At 45.7% G+C, this 25,636-nt stretch overlaps 1 protein-coding gene across 2 annotated transcripts in view; it reads left to right on the forward strand.

Annotated features, from left to right (window-relative positions):
- The window catches only part of FOXM1 (forkhead box M1), a 192,324-nt gene that overhangs the window by 71,455 nt on the left and 95,233 nt on the right, over positions 1-25,636 (forward strand). For both annotated transcript variants that reach the window (XM_086952815.1, XM_086952816.1), the window contains exon 5: positions 1,975-2,103. In XM_086952815.1, coding sequence (XP_086808941.1) covers positions 1,975-2,103 — 129 coding nt within the window. The remainder of the gene's footprint in view (positions 1-1,974; positions 2,104-25,636) is intronic.

Here is a 25,636-nt window from a genome sequence, read left to right on the forward strand (position 1 = left end):
GGTGGGTAACCAAATATACCCTTACGGGCTTGGGCAGATATTATATAAAAAGCAAATTGCCAGCAAGGGATTTATTTTACAATCTCATAGACCGCATTGGGGATCTCTATAATAATAATTTTGATACATAATCTCCTTGTGTTTCTTCTCTTTATTATCTTTTGGCTAGTGTGGTAGCCTTTTACTGTGACTTTTGCTCTGTCCTAAATAATTGGACTTTTGAATATAATACAGCAACTGATGTTCACAGTTAGGATCTAAAATTCTTTTCAATAGAAATCCACAATGCTGTCTGAGATTGTAAAATAAATATTTCACAAGGAGTGGAACCTTCGGTGGACAATTTTTAACGGGGTCCAGTGTGTGTGTCCAATTCACTAGCAACAAAGAGAGTACACACAGTTCCCCAGAAGGACTAGGTGGGAGGAAAGGAGAGTGTGTGTTGTGAAGTGGAAGCAAAAACCAAGAGGGAAGTAAGGGGAATCCCCTCTTGGGAACTAGAACCCTCACACACCTAGCAAGCTAGGTGTCATGCTTCATCATATGGGTCCTGCTCCTCGTCAGACTGGCGCTGCAATGTCCGACGGGCACCCGCGAAGGGGCTCTTTAGCGGAGATCTTTTGTTCCAGCCATATGGTGCATGCTTGTGAGAAGGTAGGTGAATGTGTAGTCGTGAGTGGGTGGTGATTAGTTAAAAAAGGTGGGTTAGTCCACAAGGGACTTTATTAACGTGGCTAACTCCCTTAGTTAAAATGGTGGGAGGGGAGATAGATGCTGCGCTAGTATGTGGCAAGGCTATCTACAACCTTCAGTTGAGGTCGACATGTTTCATGCTAAACTAGCAATTCCTCAGGACCTTGGTGCTCGTACTACACAGTGACAAGTAAAAATTAAAAACTTAATACAACCTTGGGTCTCAAGGTCTGTAGTTGGACAGGCCAAATGGTCCTGTCTTGAATAATGCAACCTAAATGGAAGGAAATACAACAGGAGCAGAATCAGAATAACACTCCTATGTAATTTAGGTGCATGCTTCTACATAAAACAATATATACACTCTTATAGAGAACATTCAAAAGGACTCGGGTGGAGTCTGGTTGAAGACAAACTAACCAGGAAAGCTTACCCTAAGCAAATCCCTAAGGTGTTTCTCAGTCTGCTCTGTGGGACCTGCACAGAAGAGTCGACGCCCACCTGGGCTACAAAGAGAAAAAAGACTACGATTCCGGACCCAACTACCAGATAGCGGAATATGCACAGCATAGTGAATCCAGAAAGATCTTCAAGCTGCAAAACTACACCGACAGGTAAGAAACTATTAGTTTCCGCCTCACCAACTGCCATCAATATCCTTTTGCCCAGTAGAACTGAACAAGAACAACTGTAGCTTTTTTGCATCCATGTTGGCTATGGTGTCCATACATTAGTGCAAAATGTTGAAAACAATATTGGCAAATGAAAAGGTGGGATAGGAATGAAGCTGCCGATTGTAAGATTACACTTAAAGAGCAAAAACAGTCTTTAAGGGAAAATTGTAGTTTTTTAAAGAAGTTTCCAGGATAATTAGTGCCAGGATGAAACACGTTAAATCAGATAGAACATTTGTAGTAAATTTGGGCAGACTTCAAGTGGCCCGAAGTTAATCCTGGCCTGTTAAAAAGCGGGGATATTTTGTCTGGAAGGTGGTATTTGTGCAGTTACAGAAGACACTTGACATCCATTCATAGTTCTGTGGCAATAATAGCTATCTATGTTTAGGTGTAGCATGAGACGATCAGCATCTGGTGCCCCTCTGTTAGATTGCGACTAGGGAGGAAATTGTAAGGGTAATAGTGAATGCTTGTTGTGTTGACTGATTTGTCCATTGTAATCTTACACTTGTAGTAGCAACTAGCCATGAAGGCAGGACCTGTGACTTTTGCCCATGTGGGTAGCTGATGGCTGAGCATTTTACTTTCTCCTCCACCCTTACAGAATTCCATCAGGCACAATCTCTCTCTACATGACATGTTTGTGCGTGAAACCTCTGCCAATGGGAAAATATCTTTTTGGACAATCCATCCTGATGCAAACCGCTGCCTGACACTGGATCAAGTGTTCAAGGTGAGAGAGCCAATTGTTTTGATGTTATGGCATCTAAAAAAGTAAACACCATTACAAATGCGTTGTAGTAAATGCCTAATTCTTTCAATTTATGTATGTACGAATATTTGTACAACAATGTTCTGAGAATCTCTGGACTCTAAACTGGGTTTTCCTGGTGTTTCAATTTTTTTCTAGTTGCCATTTTTGATCTTTTCATTGAGTTTAATTGCAAAAAATGTTGTTTTTCATTTTTAGGTCGAGCCTCTGCAAGGCTTTTAGTAAGGGGCTTCAGTAAGCTCACCACACGCTTGTGCGTGTGTTTTTGTCACAGGCTATTGGGCTTTGTGTGACTCTTTCTAAGAAAGACCACACGCAATTGGGCAAAGGCGGTTGCATGTCCCACCTTTGCTCCGCCCACGGCCTATTGCTTGCGGTTACCCGCACGGGCGACATCTGTTTAGAATTATCGTGCCCAGACTCGTCCGCGATAATTGGAAGCCGATCGCTCACACAAGCGCGCGCACGCTCTTGCGCACCACTCGCGGGCTTGTTTTAACCGTCTCTGTGTAAAGAGTTCATACCAGGTCATCTCTTAATAGAAGAAACTAAGAAAACTACACTCTGATTTGTGCTCCATTTTCGAACTGCAGTACCCTTTTTGTGCCAGGCAAGTAGAACACCAGCCGATGCGAACATCACTTAACAACCCTTAGTGCAAGGTGAGCTTGCAGGCAAAAGAAGTATGCATGCGCCAACTCCGGCGCTGCAGCGACTAAAAACACCCCCGCTCCAAAGGACACTATGTACAGACAGCCAACACTGGGAGCAGATCACCGGCTTAGCAGCTGAAGGATGCGCTGGCCCTGAGCCAAGTCTTGAGAGAAGCTTCTGCAGCATTGTGAGGCTATCACTGCTGGTGGCGGGAGGGAGCGCTGCTGCTGCCAGCAAGATATCAAAAGGGCTCAGGCAGCGACTGGAAACTTGCAGACCTGTCGCACGGACACTTCTGCACACCGGAGCGCGCAAGCCAAACACTGCCTTCCGAGGTAGACCCTGTAAGACTGGACACTAACAGAAAGGGCTAATTAGAGGGCGCTCTGAACCGGCAACAAAAACAAAGGAGAGACTTTTCAACCCGAGCAGCTCAGTCAGTCTGCACTTCAGTGACCGAGGTGGGCAGCTTGCCTTTGGTCTATCTGCCGGATTCTTGCACGCAGTCTGGAAGCGCCTCAGTCCGGTGTTTTGCACTTGCGGTGGAGCCTGAATTAGAAAAGCACACCAGAGAGTCTGGATGAGACCTGGCCGACATCCATGGAAAGAACTTGAAAAAATCTCGGCTGAGATCCAAATTTTACATAAGGTCCACATCCTATTCTAAATCTGAGCCTGCTACAGAGGCGTCCGCTCTATATTTAGTGTAACTCTACTTGTAACAATATAATTTGCATTTTCGTTGCCAGATTCCTAAAAATACACTCACTGAGCGCTCCATCGTTTCACTACACATACCTGTGAGTTGAACTAAGATTAGATAGGAAAATGATTATATAAAATCTGAGGTGAAATGAAAGCCCCAATTAAGAATTTCTGTGCTAATCGCCAGTGTGTCAGATATGGTTTTCGAAATGTTTTTCAAACGCGTTGCTTTGTAAGCCTGGATAGACACAGCTTCATTTCAGTCAGTGGTTGCTGGAGGGATGCACTCAGCGGCGGCTCCTCTGCAATGGTGGAGGAGTGTCCCCACTGCCTGGTGTAGAGCCAGCAAATGAAAAAGAAGCATCTGCATAGCCAGTAGGTCTCTCCTTTGGGACCTTATAAGTGTTTAGCCATGCAACAGTTGATGTTGTTTCACCAAGGATAATGTGCGGCATAACTAAACACTTATAAGGTCCCAAAGGCGAGCCCTATTAGCTATGCCAATGCTTGATTTAATGACCGGTTCTTCCTTACAGGACTCTCCACACATTCAGCATCCCAAAGCACATTTTTTAGGTTAGCATTTTTTACATATAAAATTGTCATAAATTTAAAACCTGCAGCTACAAGGAAATGTTTTAAAATAAAAATAAAAATTGAAATCGACCGGCACAGTGGGTGGTATGGGGGGCAGGGTGTGAGATGAGGCGGGTAGTCGACAGACTGCTATAGGTATAATTAAATAATACCTATTCCGTTGTCTGCCGAATTTGAACGCCCTTCACCCTCTCCCACCCTCCCCCACTCACTCACACACACACACACACACACACACAATACATTTAATTGAAGGCATTACTGCATCATTACGCTAGTATTCAAGCTCCATCATAAGCTTCTTAAAATTCTTATGTGCATCCCTGCATTTGGGAGCACATTTTGATGCTTCAGCCTTAGAAGCACCTTCCAGGAGCACAAAATAGCCTTTGACTTGTAGGTGAGCCCTTTCTAACCTACCCTCTCCTTTATGATCCATACAAGTGAAAAGGGTTACATTTGATATCTGAAAGGTCTTGCTGGACTCACTAGCCAGGTTACTACCTTTTTTTAAATATTTTTAATCTTGCTGGAATAACCAGACGGCAATTCCGGCTGTCTGGAGAACTTTGTCCTATCCCCTCACTACTTCAGCATTCAGTTGCTGACTGGGGTTTGTAGTGCCAGCTTCTGGGGTGGAACACTGTTTCTGGGTACTAACTCGGGTGGGGTGCCGTTAGGCTGCTACTAGGGTCTGAGTTTGCCGTCATCCTCCCTGCCCAAGGCTACTCCACATATCTATATGAGGATTAAGGTTTGACCGAAGGAAGTTACTTAACCTTTAACTTCAGTTCTGCAACATTGGTTAAGCCTTAGCTCCATCCTGGGTAACTGTGGCTCTGAGCAGACGGGCTCACACAAAGGAACAAGTGGAAAGCATTTGAACAGCACCAAATCAGTTTAAGAAGAAACAAGACACTCAATCTGACACCAATTCCGAAACATTATTAGATTTTTAATAATTTTAGACCGCGAAACAAAAAAGATCCACAAGAGGCTTCCGGAGATGCAGATTTACAAGCTATCGTCAATCACATCTTTTCACTTCATCTCAAACAAGCACTGGAAAATTCAACTATTTGACACTTGAAAACATTTTCAATAAAAACATAAGCAAGTTGCTTTGCGGTTACTTAGTTACTTTGGGTGACCATCTCTGGCAGGGTCAGTTTAGGGTTCCAGTAAGGTCTAAAGAAAGTTACCCTCATGAGAAGATGTTTCCAGTCCAGTGTCAGTGTGTCCTTGCCATTGGCTTATATTGGGGTGGTGCTCATGCAAGGGGATACTGGATGTTGAAGATGGTGTGCAGTCAACGGGGGTCTTCCTGTGGCGTCTACTTGGACTATGGGATTGGTGAGGTGATCCTGGCCATGAGTTTACTTCCTTCAAAGTCTTCTGGAGCTTTGCAGAAGTCCAGTTGCCCGGTACGGTGGTTTAAGATTTGCCTTCTGGGTAACACAGCTGCACTCTGGCGACTCTCCTGGGTCCAGCAGACTTGGGTGCAAATTTTGGAGTGTCAGGTCATAGTCCTTTACACTGCGTGAGGGTGAAGAGCTGCAATCCGGACACTTCGGCTACCAACTTGCCAGACAGGCTACCTCTGCTTTTTTGATATTGTGCCATGAACAGGTCAGCCTTCTGACCTATGTAGTGTCTTACATATGTCTGGGCTCAAGAGTCTGCTTCACCATTAATAGGACACAGCAGGCATAGTTTTCTTTGTTAGCCCAAGGTGCAGCAATCCAACTTTGTTGCAGAGTCTCTTCACCGGGTCTTTGGTACAAAAGGGCAGTCCTCCTTTGGTTCTCTTCTCCAGTTCAACGAGATCTGAGTTATGGGTGCCCTTTTTATTCTCGGAAAGTGGGGTGGTTTTGGTCACTAACCAATGGGCTAACAGGGTCTCACCCGCCTGATAACTTCCTGTGAAGTGTGACATCCAACTATCCCAGAGTGGTACAGAGCCAGCAGTATCTACACAGTGCCACAGAGGGAGTAACAATATATCAAACATTGTCCCATAAAGTCAGTTGGAGGTGGCCTGAAAGATTAGATCTTCCCCTCCAAGGACCAAGGCCAGGATGGACATGGATCTAGATGTGTCCCTCAAAGCCCGGCCCGATCTGTCCCGATTTCATGATGTTTCTTTGGATAACCCCTAGCCAGGTATACTGGACGTTCCAGGCCCATGCAGTAGTACATACTTGTGTCCAACCCAGTTATGAGTGGGGCCGCAGTGTCTTTCAACGCCCTTGCAATGTCACGTTTGGCTATCAGCAGGCCCAACCAGAGCAGCACCCTCTTGCATCTGTCACCCTTTAAGTCCTCCATATTGTGTAGAAAGATCAATTTTGAATTCCTAGAGATTTTCCAACCCAATACTGTCTCCAAGGACCCCAGTATCCCCTGCCAAAAGTATGATTGGGCTGGGCAGCGCCAGAAGGTGTGTAACAGGCCCCATGGGGTCTCCACAGCGTAGGCAATCCCAGGGCCAATCAGTCCCGTTTTAAACAGCTGTGCTCTTGTGTGATATGTTCGATGCAGCAGTTTGAGTTGAAGCAAATAGAACTGAGAGGTTATCACACCCTACCTAGGTGCAACCACTGCTTCAATCCAGTGCTCTTCCTCAAAAGGCCCCAAGTCCCGTGTCCACGCCTCCCTCACTCCAACCAAGGGATCTGGCTGATTGCGCAGCATCTGATAGAGGATGGATAGTTTGTTCCTTAATGTTGGTGAGTATGATTTTTGCCTCTAGGGGAGAGTATCTGGGAATGACCGAGCGCTCCATTCTGCCCACTCTCGAGATCTCGGTCTAGAGAGCTTTATAGACCATCCTAGAGGTGTGGCTACCACTCTGCTACATTCCCACAGGAAAACAGGTTTGGCAACTTGTAGGAAGTTGGCTTTTTATGTGATATATCAGTTATCTGCTATACCGTGTAAGAGTCTGTGTTCCCTTATTAGCAGACAGGGGCTTGTTACGCAGTCCCAAAGTGCTCTATTAGGTGGTAGTGTGGTCGAGCAGCCTTAGGCTTAACACGAGGAGTGCAAGACACTCACAAAATACAAACAATGGTTCATAAATGATAACTCTACTCAGGAACGAGATCCATACCCACACCAATTTATAAAAATAGCAAGTATCTTTATATTGGTTTAGGCATCAGAAAAAACTCGTTCAGGTATGTATGTTTGTAAATATAAATTCCTTTCACTTTAAAAAGTGAACACAGTGCAGTTTCAAAGTTCTGGAATGTTATCCTATGGAAGGAAACGTAAGTTCTGCTAATATATATAGTACATCAACTTACAGGACCAATCTCCAGGAGTTAAGGTGAGTGATGAGCAAGTTCCACGGCAGCACCAACAGTAAACCACCAGCACCATGAGAGCGGCAGGGTGCAAAACCATGTCAGGTGCCCAATGCGTTTCAATGGGGACCAGTCTCTGTTAAAAAGATGCAGGCTCTGGCGAGGAAGCCAGCCTGGCTTAACCAGTGACTGGGCTCAGGCCTTATGATGCTTATAGACGAGGGCGTCATTGTTGGTCCACTTCTCCAAATCCCAGGAGTGACGGGTCCAGAGGTGTCTTTAGACGTCTGTTTTTTCCTTATGGGCGCTGTCATGGTAGTGGTGGCCTGTGTGCAGAAGCTGCAGGTGACATCAGAGTCCAGGAGGGATGAAATCACATTTGACTCCAGCTCTGGAGTGCTGGGGAAACTTGTTGGCCCAATTCAACTCGGACCTGAGGCGACTGGTGCAGTGTTTGCTTCAGGTGTCTCAGGGCTCGACAAATCCACTCGCCCGCTCTCATCTGCGAGGGAGAATGGATAAGGACGAGCTATTTTAGGTCCTACTCGCCTTTACTGGCGAGTAGGAAGACAAACTAACTTTTGTCCTCTCTTTGAACACGGAGCGAAAGTGACAAGATAACAAGATTTTTATTGCTCACAAAGGGACTGGACAATAAAGATGCCTTTAAATCTTGTTAACTTGTCAATTTTGCTTTGTTTTCAGAGACCGAGGTCGAGTAGGTTGCAGCTGGGTCGAGGGGATTTTCTGAGTTACTAGACCTGCAGGACTAGTACAATTTTGCAGATTTGTCGAGCCCTGTGTCTGGTTTTGGCGGTGCCTGGGGCCTCAGTCTTTGGAGATTCTTCAGAAGAGGTCCGTTGTTTACTAGAGATCTAGAGTCTTTTTCGAAGTCATGCAGTCCTACCAAGTTATGCAGTCAACAGCTGCATGTCGACTTTAGCGCAGTTTTCAAAGGGGGCTGCAGGCAGGCCAGTGGGGCTGGAGCCAAGGCAGGTGCGATCTTCAGAATTCCTTGCTTTTGCTGCTCTTCGGTGTCCTCTTGGGTCATCAGATCTGCTCTGCTGACACCTCCCCCCACCCCCCAAACCCCTAATACTGAATTTAGGGGTGTCAGAGGGAGTGCCAAGTATTGGCCAATGGGCTACTTTCTTTTAGGGCGAGTACACCCTCCTATGATTACTACAGTTATGACGTCGGTATAACCCTGTCCTTGGTTTGTTAATTCTCTCCAAGACCAGACTGAACAATCTGAAGAGAGGGGTCGACTTCACCTGCTCAACTCTAGGGGTGTTGCTGGCTGAATGTTGGCACCCTTCCTAATCTAACTAATTTTTCCGGCTGTCCTCCTGCAAAAAGTGAAGCACTCTCAGTGATGGACAGCCTACGCGAGGGCATTGACATCAACCTCCCGCAGGCCCTCATTCTTTTAGACCTGTCCACCGCTTTTGACACGGTGGACCATTCCATCCTCCTCACCCGTGTCAGGGCGGCGGGCATAGAGGGCCTGGCCCTCGCCTGGCTCGAGTCCTTCCTGAGTGATAGGGCCCAGACGGTCTACCTAGCTGGTTTCACTGCTGCCTCCCGTAAGGTAGTATGCGGGGTCCCCCAAGGTTCCTCACTTTCCCCTCTTTTGTTTAATTTATACATCTACCCCCTTATTTTTATGTTACAGCAGCTTGAGGTCACGGTGTTCAATTACGCCGATGACCTCCAGCTAATTTTCAACCTTTCCCATTTCCCCTCATCTTCCCAGAACGTTAAATCTGTCATGTTGTTCATCCAGGATTGGATGAACTGCAACCACCTCAAACTCAATCCGGACAAGACGGAGCTAGTCTTGACCGGAGGTGGTTGCAGTCCCTGGTCCCCTTCTCACTGGCCACTTTCACTTGGTGTTCCCCCGCTCCCTGTCCCCAAGGTCAAAACCCTGGGTATCTTCCTTAACCCTTCACTCTCCGTTCACTCACAGGTTAACTCTGTTGTTTCCTCCTGCTTCTTTTCCCTCAGAACCATTAGGAAGATCTCTCGCTTTTTCTCCCTACCTGCCCTAAATATCATAATGATGGCTATGGTGCTCTCGCGCCTTGATTATGGTAACATCATTTACAACGGCGCTCCGGCCTACGCCATTCACCGTCTGCAGCTAGTGCAGAACCAGGCTGCCCGCCTGATCTACGGCCTGCCCAATCTCCACCGTGCCACTCCTCTACTGCAGGCACTACACTGGCTGCCGGTGAAAGAGCGAGCCTTGTTCAAGCTTGGCTGTACCACCTTTCAGGCCAAAATGGGCACCGCCCTGGAGTTCATTTGCTCTGTTATCAAGCCTTACATACCGGGCAGAGAGCTCCGTTCCACCCATCAGGCACTTCTAACCACCCACCGATTCAGAAAGAAAAAGGCGGGCGGAACAAAATTTGCAGTTCTTGCTCCTGTGTTTTGGAACTCCCTTCCTGCGGAACTCCGCACGACACCTCCCTACACTGAGTTCCGGAAAGGTCTTAAAACCCTGCTCTTCTCCCGAGCCTACAGTGTCTAAAACTCCCTCCGCTCCTGTTGTCTCCTCGCAATCCAAAAGTGCCAAGAAACCGCGTGGTAGAAGCGCGCTATACAAATGTTTTTAAATTCAAATTCAGGGGGGATGGGCATCCTTTCCTATGAGAGAGTCCAGAGTCTCATACCAAAGGCGAAGGGGCTCCTTTGAAGGTCCCTTTCCTTGGCAGTCTGATCTGCAGGGGGGTGAAGTGTGGGCTTAACGTCTCCTCCCCCACCTGAGGGTTGGCTGAGGTGGGCGCACCTCCTGGTCCATTATATTTTTTCCTGTATGTTATCCCACCGAAAAGGGGGTGAGACAAAAAAGGGGGCCTGCTCCTGAAGTGGGAGAGGCTGGTGGTCGCTTTGCAAAGGCATAAAGGCCTTTAAAACCGCCCTGCCACATATGGCTGTTCCTGACCTTTGGGCAAGGGGTATGAACACTCCTCCCAGGAAAGATTCCTGGGCCCAGGGAGCGAAGGCTCTCACACCAGTGGTCCAGTAACTTGTCTTGTGATGGCAGGCTGGTGTCACCAGTCAGGAATGCACCAGAGCCTGGCTTGGTTCAAGGGTCCTCTCTAGAAGGGACCCTTGAGTGCAGGGAATAATATATCTGACACTGGAATCAGTGCAGGTTCATTATTCTGAGATGTTCGGTACCAAACATCCCAGAATTCAAGAAAGCCAGTATGGTGCTAGGAAACTCATAATGACCAGGTTCTACAACATATACTCAGTATGACCTTACTGGGCACTTGTAATATCTAAGACTGGCCTTAGATATTATAGGGGGCAGTCTCCTTATGCAGATAGGTCCTCACATGAGGGATAGTGCACCCTGCCTTAAGAGTGACTTACCTAGGCCCCATGCAGTGCTGTGCAGGCATGTTGACTCTTCAATTTTAGCTGCACCACAATACGCAGGCTGCTATGGCAGTGGTGCATGCTTGTCGTGAGAGGTCTCGGAGGGTGGCATAATACTTACTGCAGCCCTCAGAGGCCTTTCCCTGGCGAACATGCCCTTTGTATCATAGGTACCTTTTACAATGAACTTATAGGAAGTCCAGTGTTGTCCCAATCGTTTAACCAATGAGACAGGTTAAAGAAAGAACACAGACCCTAGGTACCTGATTGGCAGGGACCCAGGGCACACTCAGTGAAAGTGTATCAGAAATCTGGCAAAAAGTAGGGGCGGGGGTTACTGCAACACAAACCCATTTTACTACATGCCACAAATTTTTTCATTGATTTCTGTAACTACCCATGGCCTAATTGGCCAGGAATGCGACATTGGATAATGGAAGCAACATATCAAATGTCATAAACTGACAACGTGCGAACTGTCGACCAAACCATAATTTTCACAAGACCATTCGTTTCTTTCCTGCGTACCATTGCCGCTATTATCAGAGTGATTCCTTTTTTGGTCTCTTCTTTGTTGGTGAGCTTCCTGAAGAAGAGGGTGCAACATCATCATGACCAGTCGTCCATACCTTCCAGCAGGCACAGAGGGTCTTTTAATATGTGAAAATCACAGCCCTGAGATGGCACCAGAAACTGCATATTTTGGTGTAGGTATCTCCAAATTGCAATTTATGCATTTCAAAGAAACTGTTGAGATGATACCACATGAGACTACATCCAGAAAAAACTACCTTCCCTCCCTGTCTTTTGACAGTTCTTCTAAAGGTCGCAGTCTGCTTATGCATACAGAAATTGTCGTGTGTGAGGATTGTCAGTCAGTATAAACCTTTCTGGGCCGATAAACCTCACATTGTTTAAAGCCATATTTCTAGACCGAATATTTCACAAATGTAATTCAGATGCTTGGGGCTGAAGGTAGGAACTCTGCTTCACCTTAATGACCCAGGTAAAGAGTAGTTGAGCAGAGCTCCGCAGATTACCTGTTGCTTGATGTAGAACATTTGGCTGTTGGGGCCTATGAAGAGGGTTGCATCTGCCCCTCTACCCGATTGGCTGGACTTTGGGTCATATATTGAGGTGGATGGGATAGTTGGGGTCTTTGAATGATTTCCACGTGTTTTCAGTGGCATTTGCTGTATTTGAGTACTGCTATGTTAACATTGAACTATTGAGCTTTCCCAGCCAAACGTCAAGAGATAATTCAAGAATGTGAATCTGTGAGGGATCTAGTTTTGAAGATCTGAATATCTTGTTGCTTAAAAAACAAATACCTGCCAAATATAGTCATTCCACGTAAGTAAATACACATCCAAGTGGAGTACCTTATGTAAGTCTCCTGGAAAGTGTGATGGGTATATTTTTAGATTCCTTTTTCTTACCTGTAAATCCTGCTCATCCTGTACCGTCACATTTTATTTACTCTTTTTGGGAGTCTGAGGGAGGCCTCTGCAAAACGATGATGGGTATGTCAGTCTCAGTTGAGAATGCAGTGGACTTTGAAGACCCTTGACAGTTCCCCTCTGTAGCACCTCATTGGTTTTCCTGAATATGTTTTTGAGTTCCCTTGATTTCTCATTAATTGATCTCCCTACAGATAAATCAGTCTCCTCCCCCCCCCCGTTTTGGTTCTGCTCCACTTGAATCCTAGTCTAAACTGCAAGGCCACATCCCCTCTGAACTGGAGAACCGATCAGCTTCTTCCTTGTTGTCTTATTCATCGATTGGCTTGTAATTCAGTGAAAATTTTAAAGTGTGATATACCTGGCAACTCGATCATGAACTTTGCAAGATTTCCTCCTTGATGATGTTTACTAAGAAAGAGAACAGCAGTTGTAGAAAGTTTGGATGTTGCAGTTCATAAATTGGAATGGCTTACATCAGCACATACACAAGTATGGCCACACAGATGTACATAAATTGCAAGTTTTTATCTAATATTTACAAAGTACATTGGTAAACGGCCCCATCGGATGACTTTTGGAAAAAAATTGTCTATTTCAGAGGCTTGTGCCAATATGGATAACTCAGCGGAACTTGTTTATGATGAATATTAGAAAAGAACATTGCACAGAAAGTGAGAGGAAAAAGTGTTAAAATCAGTTCCGTCCAGATAGTCTATATATTTAATAAAGTCTAAAAAAAAAAACATACCAATTAAGTTACTCCTATATTTTAACAAGGGGCTTTAAATGATCCAATTAAAAAAATAAAAAATGAGACATTTCAACATTTTCTTTGATAGATTATCTTTTAGGAAAGATCTAATATATCTGTTTCATCACATTTAAAAAAAATAATTTACTTGAGTGATTGCGCAGTGGCTAGTGAACAGAAAGTTGGGAATGGGTTTTCACATAAGCTGCAAAAGACCGCTAAATTGAAGATCACTAAGTGACCTACAATTGCAGTGACCTACAATAAGCCTGAACTGCTAGATATTCAACTGGTCATGTCGACAGTATTTCAACCCTTCCATTATTTGGGAGTCCTCATTAGGGCCAAGAGTTTGAGCAAGCATTGTAAAGGCTAGGGATTAATATCGAGACCTAAAACGTACAGTATCACTATAATGGATAGGGAACAAGCTGTAAAACTCAGTATAGAGGTTGGTGTTCTGTTACTCAAAATGCACTAGAGGGAACACCAGCACCTGGTTCAAGGAATTTCCGATTGAGAGCAGTAATTCCTTGATGCTCTTGGGTAAAGGCGAGCAAGACTCCAGTGGTTGTTTAGTGATATGAACCTTTGGGTGCATGCACTGGCTTGTAGTAGTTGGATGAAAACCATTTTGTACTGTAGTCATCACATGCTAACGAATTACATTTTCTGATGGGTACATCAGCCTGTGGATTCCTCACCTTTTGAATTACCCCCATGCGCAGCATTCCATTGAAACTTTTCTCCTTTGCTCTCCCACATCCACATCACAATAGAACGGGTCTGCACGGAACTCGGTGTGACGTCATTGGAGCCATAAGAAGACCTAGTCGGCATGCTGATGTCTTCCCATTTTTTCTGCACAATTAATAAAAACATTTTCCCCAGGACTCACCATTTATGGCACTTTATTTGTTGCGAGTCGTAGTGTCTTTGTAACATTGACTGACTATTCAGAGAAAATCTGGTTTCAAGGCATGCAGAGAATGTGGGGGCCAGATGACCCCCATGAAGACTGTTTATGGTGTGTCTCGTCTGAACACAACGTCAAGGATTGTTCATCATGCAGGCACATGAATCTCAAATCTCTGAAGGAGAGGGAGGCCAAATTATTCATGGCTGAGGCAAAGAAGCAAAAAAGGAGCCGAAGAAGGTAGAGGTCCCGTTCCAAGTCGCCAACTCGGCATGCTTCAAGGTCATTGCAGAAGCACAAGAAAAAGCAGCTCCACGGGTCTCTGCGTCGTTTGTCAAAGGATGCGATTCCTAAGTCTATCGCCAGGCATCATCAGAAAAGTGACATCTCTCAGTCTCCTCCTCCTGTGGTAACTCAGGCCCTTCTCCGGCTCAGAGTGCGGTGACTACTGGCTCCAAGAGAGCCAAAACCTCCAAAGTTGTGGAAGCCGACCACTCCACCTCTGCCTCCAGGGTCTCTCCCGCTGCAGCAGTAACCGAATATGCTGCCTCCTCAAGCGGCTTCAGTGCCTGATCCGGTGTGTCCTACCTTCCCGATTCGGCGTATTAATCTGTGGCATTTTTTAAATGCGATTTTCGGTCTTGTTTGCCATAGCAGCAAATCCTTCTGGTGCACCTGTTGGCCCCATGGGTCAGCTGGTATTTTCCCTCCGGCACCTTTTATGCTGATGTCTCCAAGGAATTGGCCTCTTTTGACACCAACATTTTCGACGCCGGTACAATCTCTGGAGTGGCGAGTGCCACTGGATAAACCGTATGGTTCTGAACCAGCGCGGACTCCTCCGGTGTTAACTACTGTTCCGGTAGACCTCTCTTCGCCGATTCCGAAGTCACCGGTAGAGAGAGGCGCATAGATTATTAGAAGAGGAAGAATACCAGGAAAAGCATGAAGAGCTGAGTAAGGTGAGATTATGGATCCTGGTCCGGATTTTGAAGGTTTGCTGAAGCCCAGTGGCCTGCATGCCTCTACTGAATGGGAGCTCTTCTCTCCAAAAGGTCTCCCAACGCAGGAGGTGACACCGTATTATGCTGTGATCTGAAAGGCAGCGGATCTGCTGGAATCCTCTTCCCACGGTGGAATTAAAATCCAACAGCTTGACAGAGGTGCGCCATTCTCGTTCCTTTATCTCAGAGCCTTTTCTCCCTTTTAACGAAGCGTTGTGTGAACCCATTCCTGACGTCTGGCAGAAACCAATGTCTGCTACAGTGTTTTTCAGGTCTGTGGCAAGGAGGTACATAGTGGCTTTTCTGCTGACTCATCCTTCACCAGAAAGTTAGGATATCCAGGCTTCGTGCTCATCTAAGCAGTCTGCAGGTTCCTTCTCATCTACACATGCAGCTAGGGATTGGAAACGCATGGAGCAACCTGCCAAAAATATATTTTCGTCAGGTAGTATGGCCCTCCAGTCATAAAATGCCACATCTTTTGGTTCACTACATCAACCCCCTATGGACTCTGCCAAAGAGGTGCTCCCAAAATTGCCAGAGTAAGCAGTTCAACAGCATTTTTGGAGGTACTGATTCCCAAAGCCGCTGCCCACCAGGTAATAGAATGGTCTGGACACTACTGATTCGGCTGCTAGGTCGATGGGATGGTCTGTGGCTACCCGAAGGCACGCCTAGTTATGGGGTTAGGGATTCTCTCATGATGTCTAGGCCACCTTGCCATTCAATGGTTTTCGCTTGTTTGGGGCCACTGCAGACTGCGCTGCAGTGCTTTAAAGACATTAGAGCCATGGGGAGGTCTTTAGGACTTCAGTCTCATCCTAGGGGCTTTGGACAATATCACAAGTTTCGTGTTTTTGGGAGGAACTTGTCCTTTCATGTCAAGCACCAGCAGGCAAATCTTCAGTACATATCTTACAGAGGAAAGGGCAGAGGTAGTCTGCGGGGTCAGCACGACCACAAGTCTCCTCCTCCTCTTCTGCCCCTCTAGCTGGTGCGGCAGGGAAGCAACTCTAGCTCCACCATCCTAGAGCATGCTTGTCAAGGGGAGGACTGGTGTCCAATTTTCTACAAAATTGGAGGTCTGTTACTACAGATCTCTGGGTGTTGAACTTCGTAGAGAATGGGTATGCCTTAGCCTTCTGGGAGTTCCTTCCTTCCTTTGCCGTCTCTGCCAGGGTTCGTTCTCGGAAGAGCACCGTCTGCTTATCCAGCAGGAGGTTCTGTCATTACAAAAAAAAAAAAGTGTGATCAAGATGGTTCCAGAGCAGGAAAAGGATGCTACTCCTGGTACTTCTTGATTCCCAAAAAGGACAGTCGTTTGAGGCTAATCCTAGACGTCAGGGTTTTGAATTTTTACCTCCATCAAACAGGAGAAATTCAAGATGTTGACCCTGGCTCGGGTACTTCGTGCGCTGTAGAAGGAAGACTGTATGGGGTCGTACAATTTACAGGATTTGTATTTTCAAATTCCCATCATGAAGTCGCATCTGAAGTACCTTTGTTTTACTGTGGGGTCTCAACACTACCAGTTGACGGTCCTGCCATTCGCCCATACTTCCTCACCTCAAGTCTTAACAAAGGTGATGGCAGTGGTGGTGGCACATCTCAGAAGGTCGGGGTTCCTGTTTTCCCTTATCTGGATGACTTGCTGCTCAAATCGTAGTCGCCAAAGATGGTGTTGCATCATTTGTAAGTAACAACACAACTGTTGCTCAGCTTGAGGTTTTTGATAAATGTACCTGAATCTCACCTGGTGCCCTCTACCCTGGAAACTGATTTTACAATGCACGCGTACTGTTTCAACGCAAGAGGACCACTGCTTGCCTTAACCATGCATTTGGCTGAAACACGCATATGCGTGGTTAAGGCAGTCCGCGTTCTAGCTGCTGGTGGCCAGGGAGAAGAACTGGAAAGGAGGACCTGCACGGACGACGGGGATGTGATGAGGTAAGTTGGGCTGGGGTTGGGGCGGGGGTCGGTATTAGGGCAGAGGGTAGGTTTTAAGTGAGGGGGCAATTGTATGGCTCGGGGGGGCTGCGGGCTGAGGGCTGGGGTCGAGGTTGGTTTTAAGGTAGGGGCCAGAGTTTTAGGGCTCAGGGCAGGGGGGGGGGGCGGAGGGGGAAGTTTCCAGGGTAGGAGGGGCAGTTTTAGGGCCCTGGATAAGGGTGGTTCTGGGTAGGATTTAAGAAGGGGCAGATTTTTAGGGCTTGGGCAGGGAGAAGGGGCAGTATTCAGAGCAAGGTGGAAGTTATTCGGGCAGGGGGAGTCGGGACAGTTTAAGATTTAAGTGGCAGAGTTGTTTTTAGGGATTGAGGGAAGTCTGTAAATAGGGCAGCGGCTAGGATTTTGTGACTCTGGGTGGAGGGAATTGAACTTTATCACACATCCCTTTACCAAACATGCCTTCACCACGGAACTATGTGGTAAAAACATGCACGGTAAAGGCATGCATGGTAAAGGAATGCGTTGTTGAGGTGCATTCGTCATTGAGGCTGCGGGGTAGAGGCACGCGTGGTTCAACCACGCATGCCTCTATCATACAAAACCCTCTCCTCGCAACCTGTTCATGGGGGCAGTACGGGACACTACTGTGAGTCGTGCCTTCCCACCTCTACAGAGGATTCAAGAGATCTAGGCTATGATTCAATGTTTTCAGAATGGAGCGACTCTTCCAGTCCTGAAGGTCATGCACCTGCTCAGTCTCTTTGCTTCCTGCATACTGTTGATCAACCATGCATGATGGCATATGAGGGCCCACCAGTGGTGCCTCTGCAGGCAGTGGTTTCAACTCTGCGGAGATCTCGAAGAGGTGGACAGGATCTCCAGAGAGACTGCAGAGGATCTAGTGCAGCTTTTCTCAAGAGAGGCCGTTTCAACTTCCTTCTATAATGGCCACAGTCATAACGGATGCCTCCACTTTAGGGTGGCGAACTCCTCTGAGGGATCTGTAGGTCAAAGGCCTTTGGTCTCCAGAGCAAAGATTGTTTCACATAAATCTTCTGGAATTGCGGGCTCTCAAGGCCTCTCTTCCCTCCCTTTTCGGTCTGTCAGTTCAGGTCCTGACAGACAACACTCCAGCAATGTGGTACATCAACAAACCGAGAGGAATTGGGTAGTATCGTCTATGCAGAGAAGCTCTGCGACTCTGGTCCTGGGCTCAAGACCATCAGATTTGTATGATCGACCAATCATCTGGCCGGAGAACTGAATGTGTGCCAACAGTCTCAGTCTGCAGTATTCCGCCGATCCCGAGTGGCGTCTCCATCTAGAGTGGTCCTTCACATTTTCAGGATGTGGGGGCTTTCCTCAGTTGGATCTGTTTGCCACTCAAGAGAACGCTCACTGCCCGTTGTTCTGCAGCCTCCAGTATCTGACGCGGTGAGCACTGGACGACACTTGTCACTTAAATTGGGGCTCACCACTTCTTTATACATTTCCTCCTATACCTTAGATTGGCCAAGACCGGGCTCAAGTCATATTGATTGCCCGCAAAGGGTGTGGTACGCAGACCCCCTTTACCTCTCATTGCACCCTCTGCTCCATCTTCCTCTCAGTGCAGACCTCCTTTCACAGTCGCAGAGGCAGGTTCTACACCACCACCTTCAGCGCCTGCACCTTAATGCCTGGAGATTGAACCTGAACTCTTTCTCTCTCCCACCGGATGTGATGGATGTTATTTTATCAGCTAGGAGAGACTCCACCAAATCTGTCTATTCTGGTAGGTGGGTCAAGTTTGTTAAATGGTATGGAGCTCAATCGATTGATCCTTTGCAGGCCCATTTGTCTGATATTCTGATGCACGGTTGTGCAGTAGCTCCTGTTAAAGGCTACCTGTCTGCCTTGTCGGCTTTCCTCCATTTGCCAGATCAACCCTTGTTGTTTAAATCTCTCATAGTTATGAGATTCATTAAAGGTCTCACAAATAAGTTCCTCTCACTCCTTTTATCATGTTTCAGTAAGATTTAAATTTGGTTCTCACTTTCTTGATGGGTTCACCCTATTGAACCATTACATAATTGTGCCTTAAGGTTCCTAGAGCTTAAAACGATATTTTAGGCTACAATCACTTCCGCTAGGAGGGTGAGTGAGTTGCAAGCTATTAGCTCCAAGCCTCCATTTACATCATTCCATGTGGATAAGATGGTTCTTAGGACCAGGGCTGTTTTTCTGCTTAAAGTGGTCACAGGGCGATCCATCATCTTACACACTTTATACTCTTCTCCACCCCCCCCCCCCCCCCCCCCCCCACCCCACCCTTCTAAGGAGGAGCAGAGGCTTCATCGCCAGGATCCTAAGAAGGCAGTCAGCTTCTACCTGGGCAGAATCAAGAACTTCAAGTTGGATGACTAACTCTTCATAGAACATGTGGGCAAGATGAGGGGGAAAGGCAGTCTACAAGAGAATGCTGTCCTGTGGATCATCCTCTGTATCCAGAACTGCTACACCTTGGCAAGGACGGAGCTTCCTTCTACTAGAGCGAAGTCTTCTTCTGCGGCTTTAGCTAGACGTGTCCCTGTGGTAGACCAATGCAAGGCGGCAACTTGAGCCTTCCTCCACTCTTTTGCAAAGCACTATTGCTTGGATTCGGAGTTGAGGAGGAACAACCATTTTGTACGTTCTGTTCTGCAGTATATTTTGGTACAGGCAGGCAGTCTCCCTCCGCCGGCAGTGGGACTGCTTGGGGATTCAAATAAAAAGGTGTGGAAAGCGCAGGCCAATGTATCCCTCAGAAGAACAGGTTACTTACTTTGGGTAAAGTTTTTTGGGGTAGATATAGTATCTGCCTGTGGATTCCTCACTGGCCCACCCGCCTTCTTGTTGACTGCCTGCTTATACCAAAAAGTAATCTTTGTATATCTTATGTGATTTATTGTTAAAATCATGTAATGCTTGGCACTAGGAAATGTTTGTTTATTGTAGAATTCCCAGTTTTGGCTCATTTTCTATACTGTGCATACTTGTGAAAATGTTGTTGGGTTGCCTTGAAGGCATGGAAAAATGGGTGAAACTGCCATCAGCACGCCCACTAGGTCGTCTTATGGCTCCGATGACATCCTGCAGAATCGCGTGCAGAGCCGTTCCATTGTGACGTCCTCTTCGACTTGGGAGAGATTAAGAGAAAAGCTTTTGTGAAATGCTGTGCATGGGAGTAATTAAAAAGGTGAGAAATCTACAGGCAGATACTGTATCCACCAGAAAAAGCAATACCGGAGGCAAGTAATTTATTTTTCAAACCTGATCCAACGCAGTAGTTTCCACTGAAGAATTTATTTTTAACTTCAACAGACTGTAGTGCGACCATCATGGAGTAGATAGGTACACTGTTAGGTTGGTGTTGACCATTTCTCGGTTTGTGGCCCTCATACAGGGTTACCGGTGGCTGCACAGAATATTTTGACATAACATTATCCTACCTTGGTTCACAGAAGGCGAATAATAAAACTGGCGGAGAGCAAGAGTTTGATTATCAAACTGGTGCCAACATGTTCCATATTCTGCTTTGAAAGACCTATTTTGAGTGAAGTTTGAAAAAGGGACCAATAGTTTTTGTTTTGGGGGACTGGCATAATTATGGGCATTTCCGATGTACATTCTCCATTACTAGTGGTTAATACATTTTTGACTCCGCAAATGGTTCTGATTTTCTATCACATTGAAGAAAATAGAAACCTTCTCGCGGGTCTCACTGATACTTGGTCCTTTTAAACCCACAAAGAAGAAATTGGCACAGAATCTGTAGTATAAAAGTAACCTCTTTAATAACCTCAAATGAGGGAGACTACGTCATACAGAAACCTTAGCAACGGGGCAGTCTAAGGAATCAGAAAACAGGGGGCTTATATATGCTTAGGGTTAAATAGTCCGCGTATGACCAAGGGGCAGTCCTGGCTCATGTAAGCATGCAAAATGCCTAATATAGGCATGCAAGATCTGCTTGCTCAAAGTGGGAGGAGAGTTACTTCTCCATACAGCAGCAAAAATAGCCTGATAGTTTTATGAGAGAAGCAGGTGCATTCTATTAGCTAGGCCCTTCTGAGCATGTGCAAGGCTCTGAAGAGGGAAACTGCACATGGCGAGCACATGGTTAACTAAAATAGCTGCCAAATAGCTGCCAAAATACAAAATGGCTCTCCGCTTATGCTAACCAATCCCTCCAATCTTTAACAGATGGTCTTTTTAGCATGAGCTAAAGACATTCCTATGATCCAGTAGGAACACAGAAAATATTTGCCCATTAATTTTCATAAATTAATCAATATCCTAATTCATTTCTAAGTGGGCATTTTCCATTCTAAATATTTCATTAAGCGGGTATATATGAGGTATAAGCACTAATATAAAGGTAACAAAGCATCGGGTCATAATTAACATACAGCTAGCAGGAGAGAGTAATGACCACTAATACAAACAGAATGATCATTTTTCACAACCCATAGCAAATCCTAAAACCATCTAGTAAAAACATTTTCAGGGCTACTTGTCCATTTTCCTTTTATTAGGGCTAGAACATCAATCACATTTGGGACCACCAGGACCATAGGAATTAGGACGAAGAGCTGCAAAGGGCTGCTGCTCCTCAAAAATAGGACGACTAAGGGGGTACTTTATTAACAAGAAAAAGAAGTCCTTGGGGAAATTGAAGCCGCTGTACAATCAACCAGAGGGGAGTCTTCTCCCTGTGTCCGTTTGAGCCTCACAGGCAGGCTCTTGTTGTTTCCACAGTGGAGCTGCACAACTCAACTCAAGAATCACAGCCCAGTTTCAAGGAAAAAGTATCTTCATTCAGGATAGGGCAATCACCCATCAGAGCAAACTTGCATTCACTTTGGGACCAGGATTCAGAGGCCTGATGCTAGGATCTCTGAAGCAACCCTTGTTTCAAAAAGGGGTCACCTCAAGCAAAGTCTCCTCGCCATTCTGGTCGGTCTGTGACTCAGCTGGGCATCAAATACTTGGTCCAAAATTTCTCCTTTCTGATTTGTGACCCTATCTTTCGCCCAAGGCAGTGGCAGGGGTGCACACTTCATCAAGGGGTTCCGCCTTCACTGAGGTCCTGATTGCCAGCAATTCCTGTGCTGGTTACATTCACTTTGGCTTCAAGCTGGACTGGTGCTGATTCCCCAAGCTGAATCCGATGTCTGGGCCCCTCTGGCAATGGTTGTAAGGCAGCAATTATCTATTGGTGGACAGAACAAAAGGTCTTTAGACAAGGCACAGAAACAGTCTATCAACAGAGAGGATCGTCTCAGAATACTTCCTAGTCAAGGGACACCCCATATATTAGCAAGGCATCCAAGAACCACTTCATTTATCTATGTGAGTAAAAAAAAACATCCTGAACCTATTGGGGAAGTATAAAAGGAACTCTTTGGTGAACTGACAAGAGCAATACATCACCCAATCCCAAGCAGCCAAGGAAGTATGTATTAATTTACTAAACTGTGAGGAACAGAGAAAAACAACCCAGACATACTCTGAATCCTTACATTGGTGTATTCCTGTGTACTAATCTGAAAACCCTAAAGAAAAAAAGGAAATGTTCTACACTTTTGCTCATAAACTTAACATTACTTGTACAGAACTGCAGACACTTCTAAACTGATTCTTCTTAATAAAAGCACCTACATTGTACGCTTAGGACCATGCTCTTATGTTATAGGAGCAACAGGAAAATCTAAAACTGCTAATTTAACAGGGTTACTAATCTATAAAACATTTCCTTCAAAACATTTTTGCTAAGGATCACATGGGATCTTCCCTGCGTTCTACTTTTCGTGATCCAAACTATGCAGCATCAGCTCTAATAAGGACTGTCAGTTTATTTACACAGACTAGCTAATAAAACAAGCATTTGCAATGCAATAGGTCTCGCGTTAGGAAAGTTTGAGCTATTGGTATTGTAAATGACAATTTTTTTATTTGTGTTGGTTTTGAAAATAGCGAAATTAATAGCTTTGTCATTTACAATGCCAATAGTTTTAACTTTCGCAAATGTGACACCTATAGCATTTGTAATGCAATATGTGTTGTATTTACGTGACTTAGATGTATTGATATTACAAATAATAATGGCTTATTTTTTTTAAATAATGAATACTTAAAAGTTATTGGAATTTATAATGGCATTAGACTAAACTTTTGTAAACAACTTTTGTGAAGATTATGTTCAGTGTATTTTATTGTGACGAAAATCCAAGAACAGAAGTGAAATATTATCTTTTTGTGACATTTGTAATAAAGCTTGATACATTGAGAGAACATATTTGAACCAGTTGTTGTTGAATGGTTGCACAGATTGATGCTGTGGTGGCGCTGAGTGATGATGTGGTGGCGATAAGTGATGCTGTGGCGTTCAGTTATGCTGTTTTAGAGCATAGTGATGGTGTGGTGCCCCTGAGTGATGCTGTGAAGGTGCTGAGTGATGCTGTGGTGAGGCGATAGATAGATGGAGGGAGGGCGATTGATAGATAGAGGGAGGGCGATAGATAGAGGGCGAAAGATACATATAGATAGTGAGGGCGATAGAGTGAGGGCGGGCGATAGAGTGAGGGCGGGCGATAGAGTGAGTGAGGGCGGGCGATAGACAGAGTGAGGGCGGGCGTGCACTGACAACTGGTGGTGTGTGTCTTGTGAAAGCGTGTAATGACGCTCGTGGTGTGTGTACCTTTCGAAAGTGTGCACTGACTGCTGGTGGTGTTTGCCTGGTGAAAGCGTGCACTGACGTCTAGTGATGTGTGTGAATGGTGAAAGAGTGCACTGACGTCTAGTGGTGTGTGTGAATGGTGAAATTGTGCACTGACGGCTGGTGATGTGTGTATACCTGGTGAAAGCGTGCAGTGATGGCTGATGGTGTGTGTGTGCGCGCGCCTGGTGAAAGTGTGTACTATGTCTGTTGGTGTGCGCCTGGTGAAAGCGTGCACTGACGGCTGGTGGCGTCTGTGTCCGGTGAAAGCGTGCACTGATGGATGGTGGTGTTTGTGTGTGGTGAAAGCATGCACTGATGTATGGTGGTGTTTCTGTGCGTGGTGAAAGTGTGCACTGACGGTTTGGTTTTCAGTGTAGTTGTGTGTTTGTTGTGTATGTTTTTATGTGTGGTTGTGTGTGTGGTTGTGTTTGTGTGTTGTGTGTGTGTGGTTGTGTGTGTGTGGTTGCTCTGTAAGGCATTCGCGAGCGTGGCAGTGCTAGAGTTCACACCTTTCAGTGAGAGGCCTTGGGGTAGAGGTGTGCCAGAAAAAAACTCATGAATGCCAGATTGCAGCATAATGTGTACTAAAATAGATCAGCCTAACAAACGTGTGTAAAAGACAATACATAAAAAAATAGTTGGCTAACAATTAGGCGGGTCGGATGGTGGTGTGTATGCCTGGTGGAAGCGTGCACTGACAAACGGTGTGTGTGCGCCTGGTGGAAGCATGTAAATATAGCTGGTGTTGTGTATGCCTGTTAAAACGTGCACTGACGGCTGGTGGTGTGTTTCTGATGGAAGCGTGCACAGACATCTAGTAGTGTGTGCGCATGATGGAATCATGCTCTGACTGGTGATGATGGCTGGTGGTGTGTGTCTAGAGGAAGCATGCACTAATGGCTAGTGGTGTGTGTGCCTGTTGGAATCGTGCACTGACGGTTGGTGTTGTGTGCCTGGCGAAGGTGTGCACTGGTGGTGTGTGTGAATGTTGGAAGCGTGCACTGATGGCTGTTGATGTGTATGCCTGGGGTGGAAGCGTGCACTGACAGTGCACACTTTCACCAGGCACACACCACCAACCAACGGCTGGTGGTGTGTGCCTTGTGAAAGTGTGCACTGACTGCTGGTAATGTGTGCCAAAGAGAAAGTTTTAAAGTGTGCAACGAAAAAAACAAGGTGTTTAATGATAAGGAAACTCTGAACGAGAATGATGTATTTCATCAAGGATCTATTAAAGAAGGCAGGACTGGGGCGAAGGAACCATGCCCCGAAAATACACTGCACATTCTGCTTCACGTTGTGCAAAAAGACCAAAACATTACATTTTTCGTAAAGAATTAAAAAAAAAAAACAAGATAAGTGCCACCCACCATATTGTGCCAATCAGGAGCAACATTTCCTCTGCGGTTCCCAGCATGCACTGTGGTAGGATGGACTGCAGAGCACCTTCTAAGCGATCAGAAGTAGTGGACCCTGAAATTGAGTACCTTTAATAAGCCAGGCAGTTACCAATCACTACGATTGAATGCTGGATTGAACAGGAGAGCTTAGGTTTGTGGCTGGAATCATCAATTGAGTTATGATCAGACCCAGTGAGACCCGGCCACTTTTTGAAAAAAATATATTTTTATTGAGTTCTTGGCAGAGAATCAATGACATAACGATTACCAAATATCCGACATGTAAATCTAAACATACTGAACTAAAAATACATTGAAATCGCCTAAGATAGGTACAGATCAAACAAAAAATTTGTATTTAATCAAAAACATGATATCCCAGATCCCAAATATCCAGCATTGAACGCTTTTCTCAGTCAAAGTAATCTTTCCAAATTTTAGTAAATTTACGTAAAACAGGAGAGCTTATGCTTGTGGCTGGAATCATCAATTGAGTTATGATCAGACCCAGTGAGACCCGGCCACTTAAAGCCCTGCCAGCACTTAAAAAACCCTGTACGTATTTAACAAAGGTAAACTGAATGTGTAGCTGCCTCAAAACTATTCAAACA

Source organism: Lissotriton vulgaris, chromosome 1_2, assembly GCF_964263255.1.
Source record: "Lissotriton vulgaris chromosome 1_2, aLisVul1.2, whole genome shotgun sequence".
Taxonomy (NCBI): domain Eukaryota; kingdom Metazoa; phylum Chordata; class Amphibia; order Caudata; family Salamandridae; genus Lissotriton; species Lissotriton vulgaris.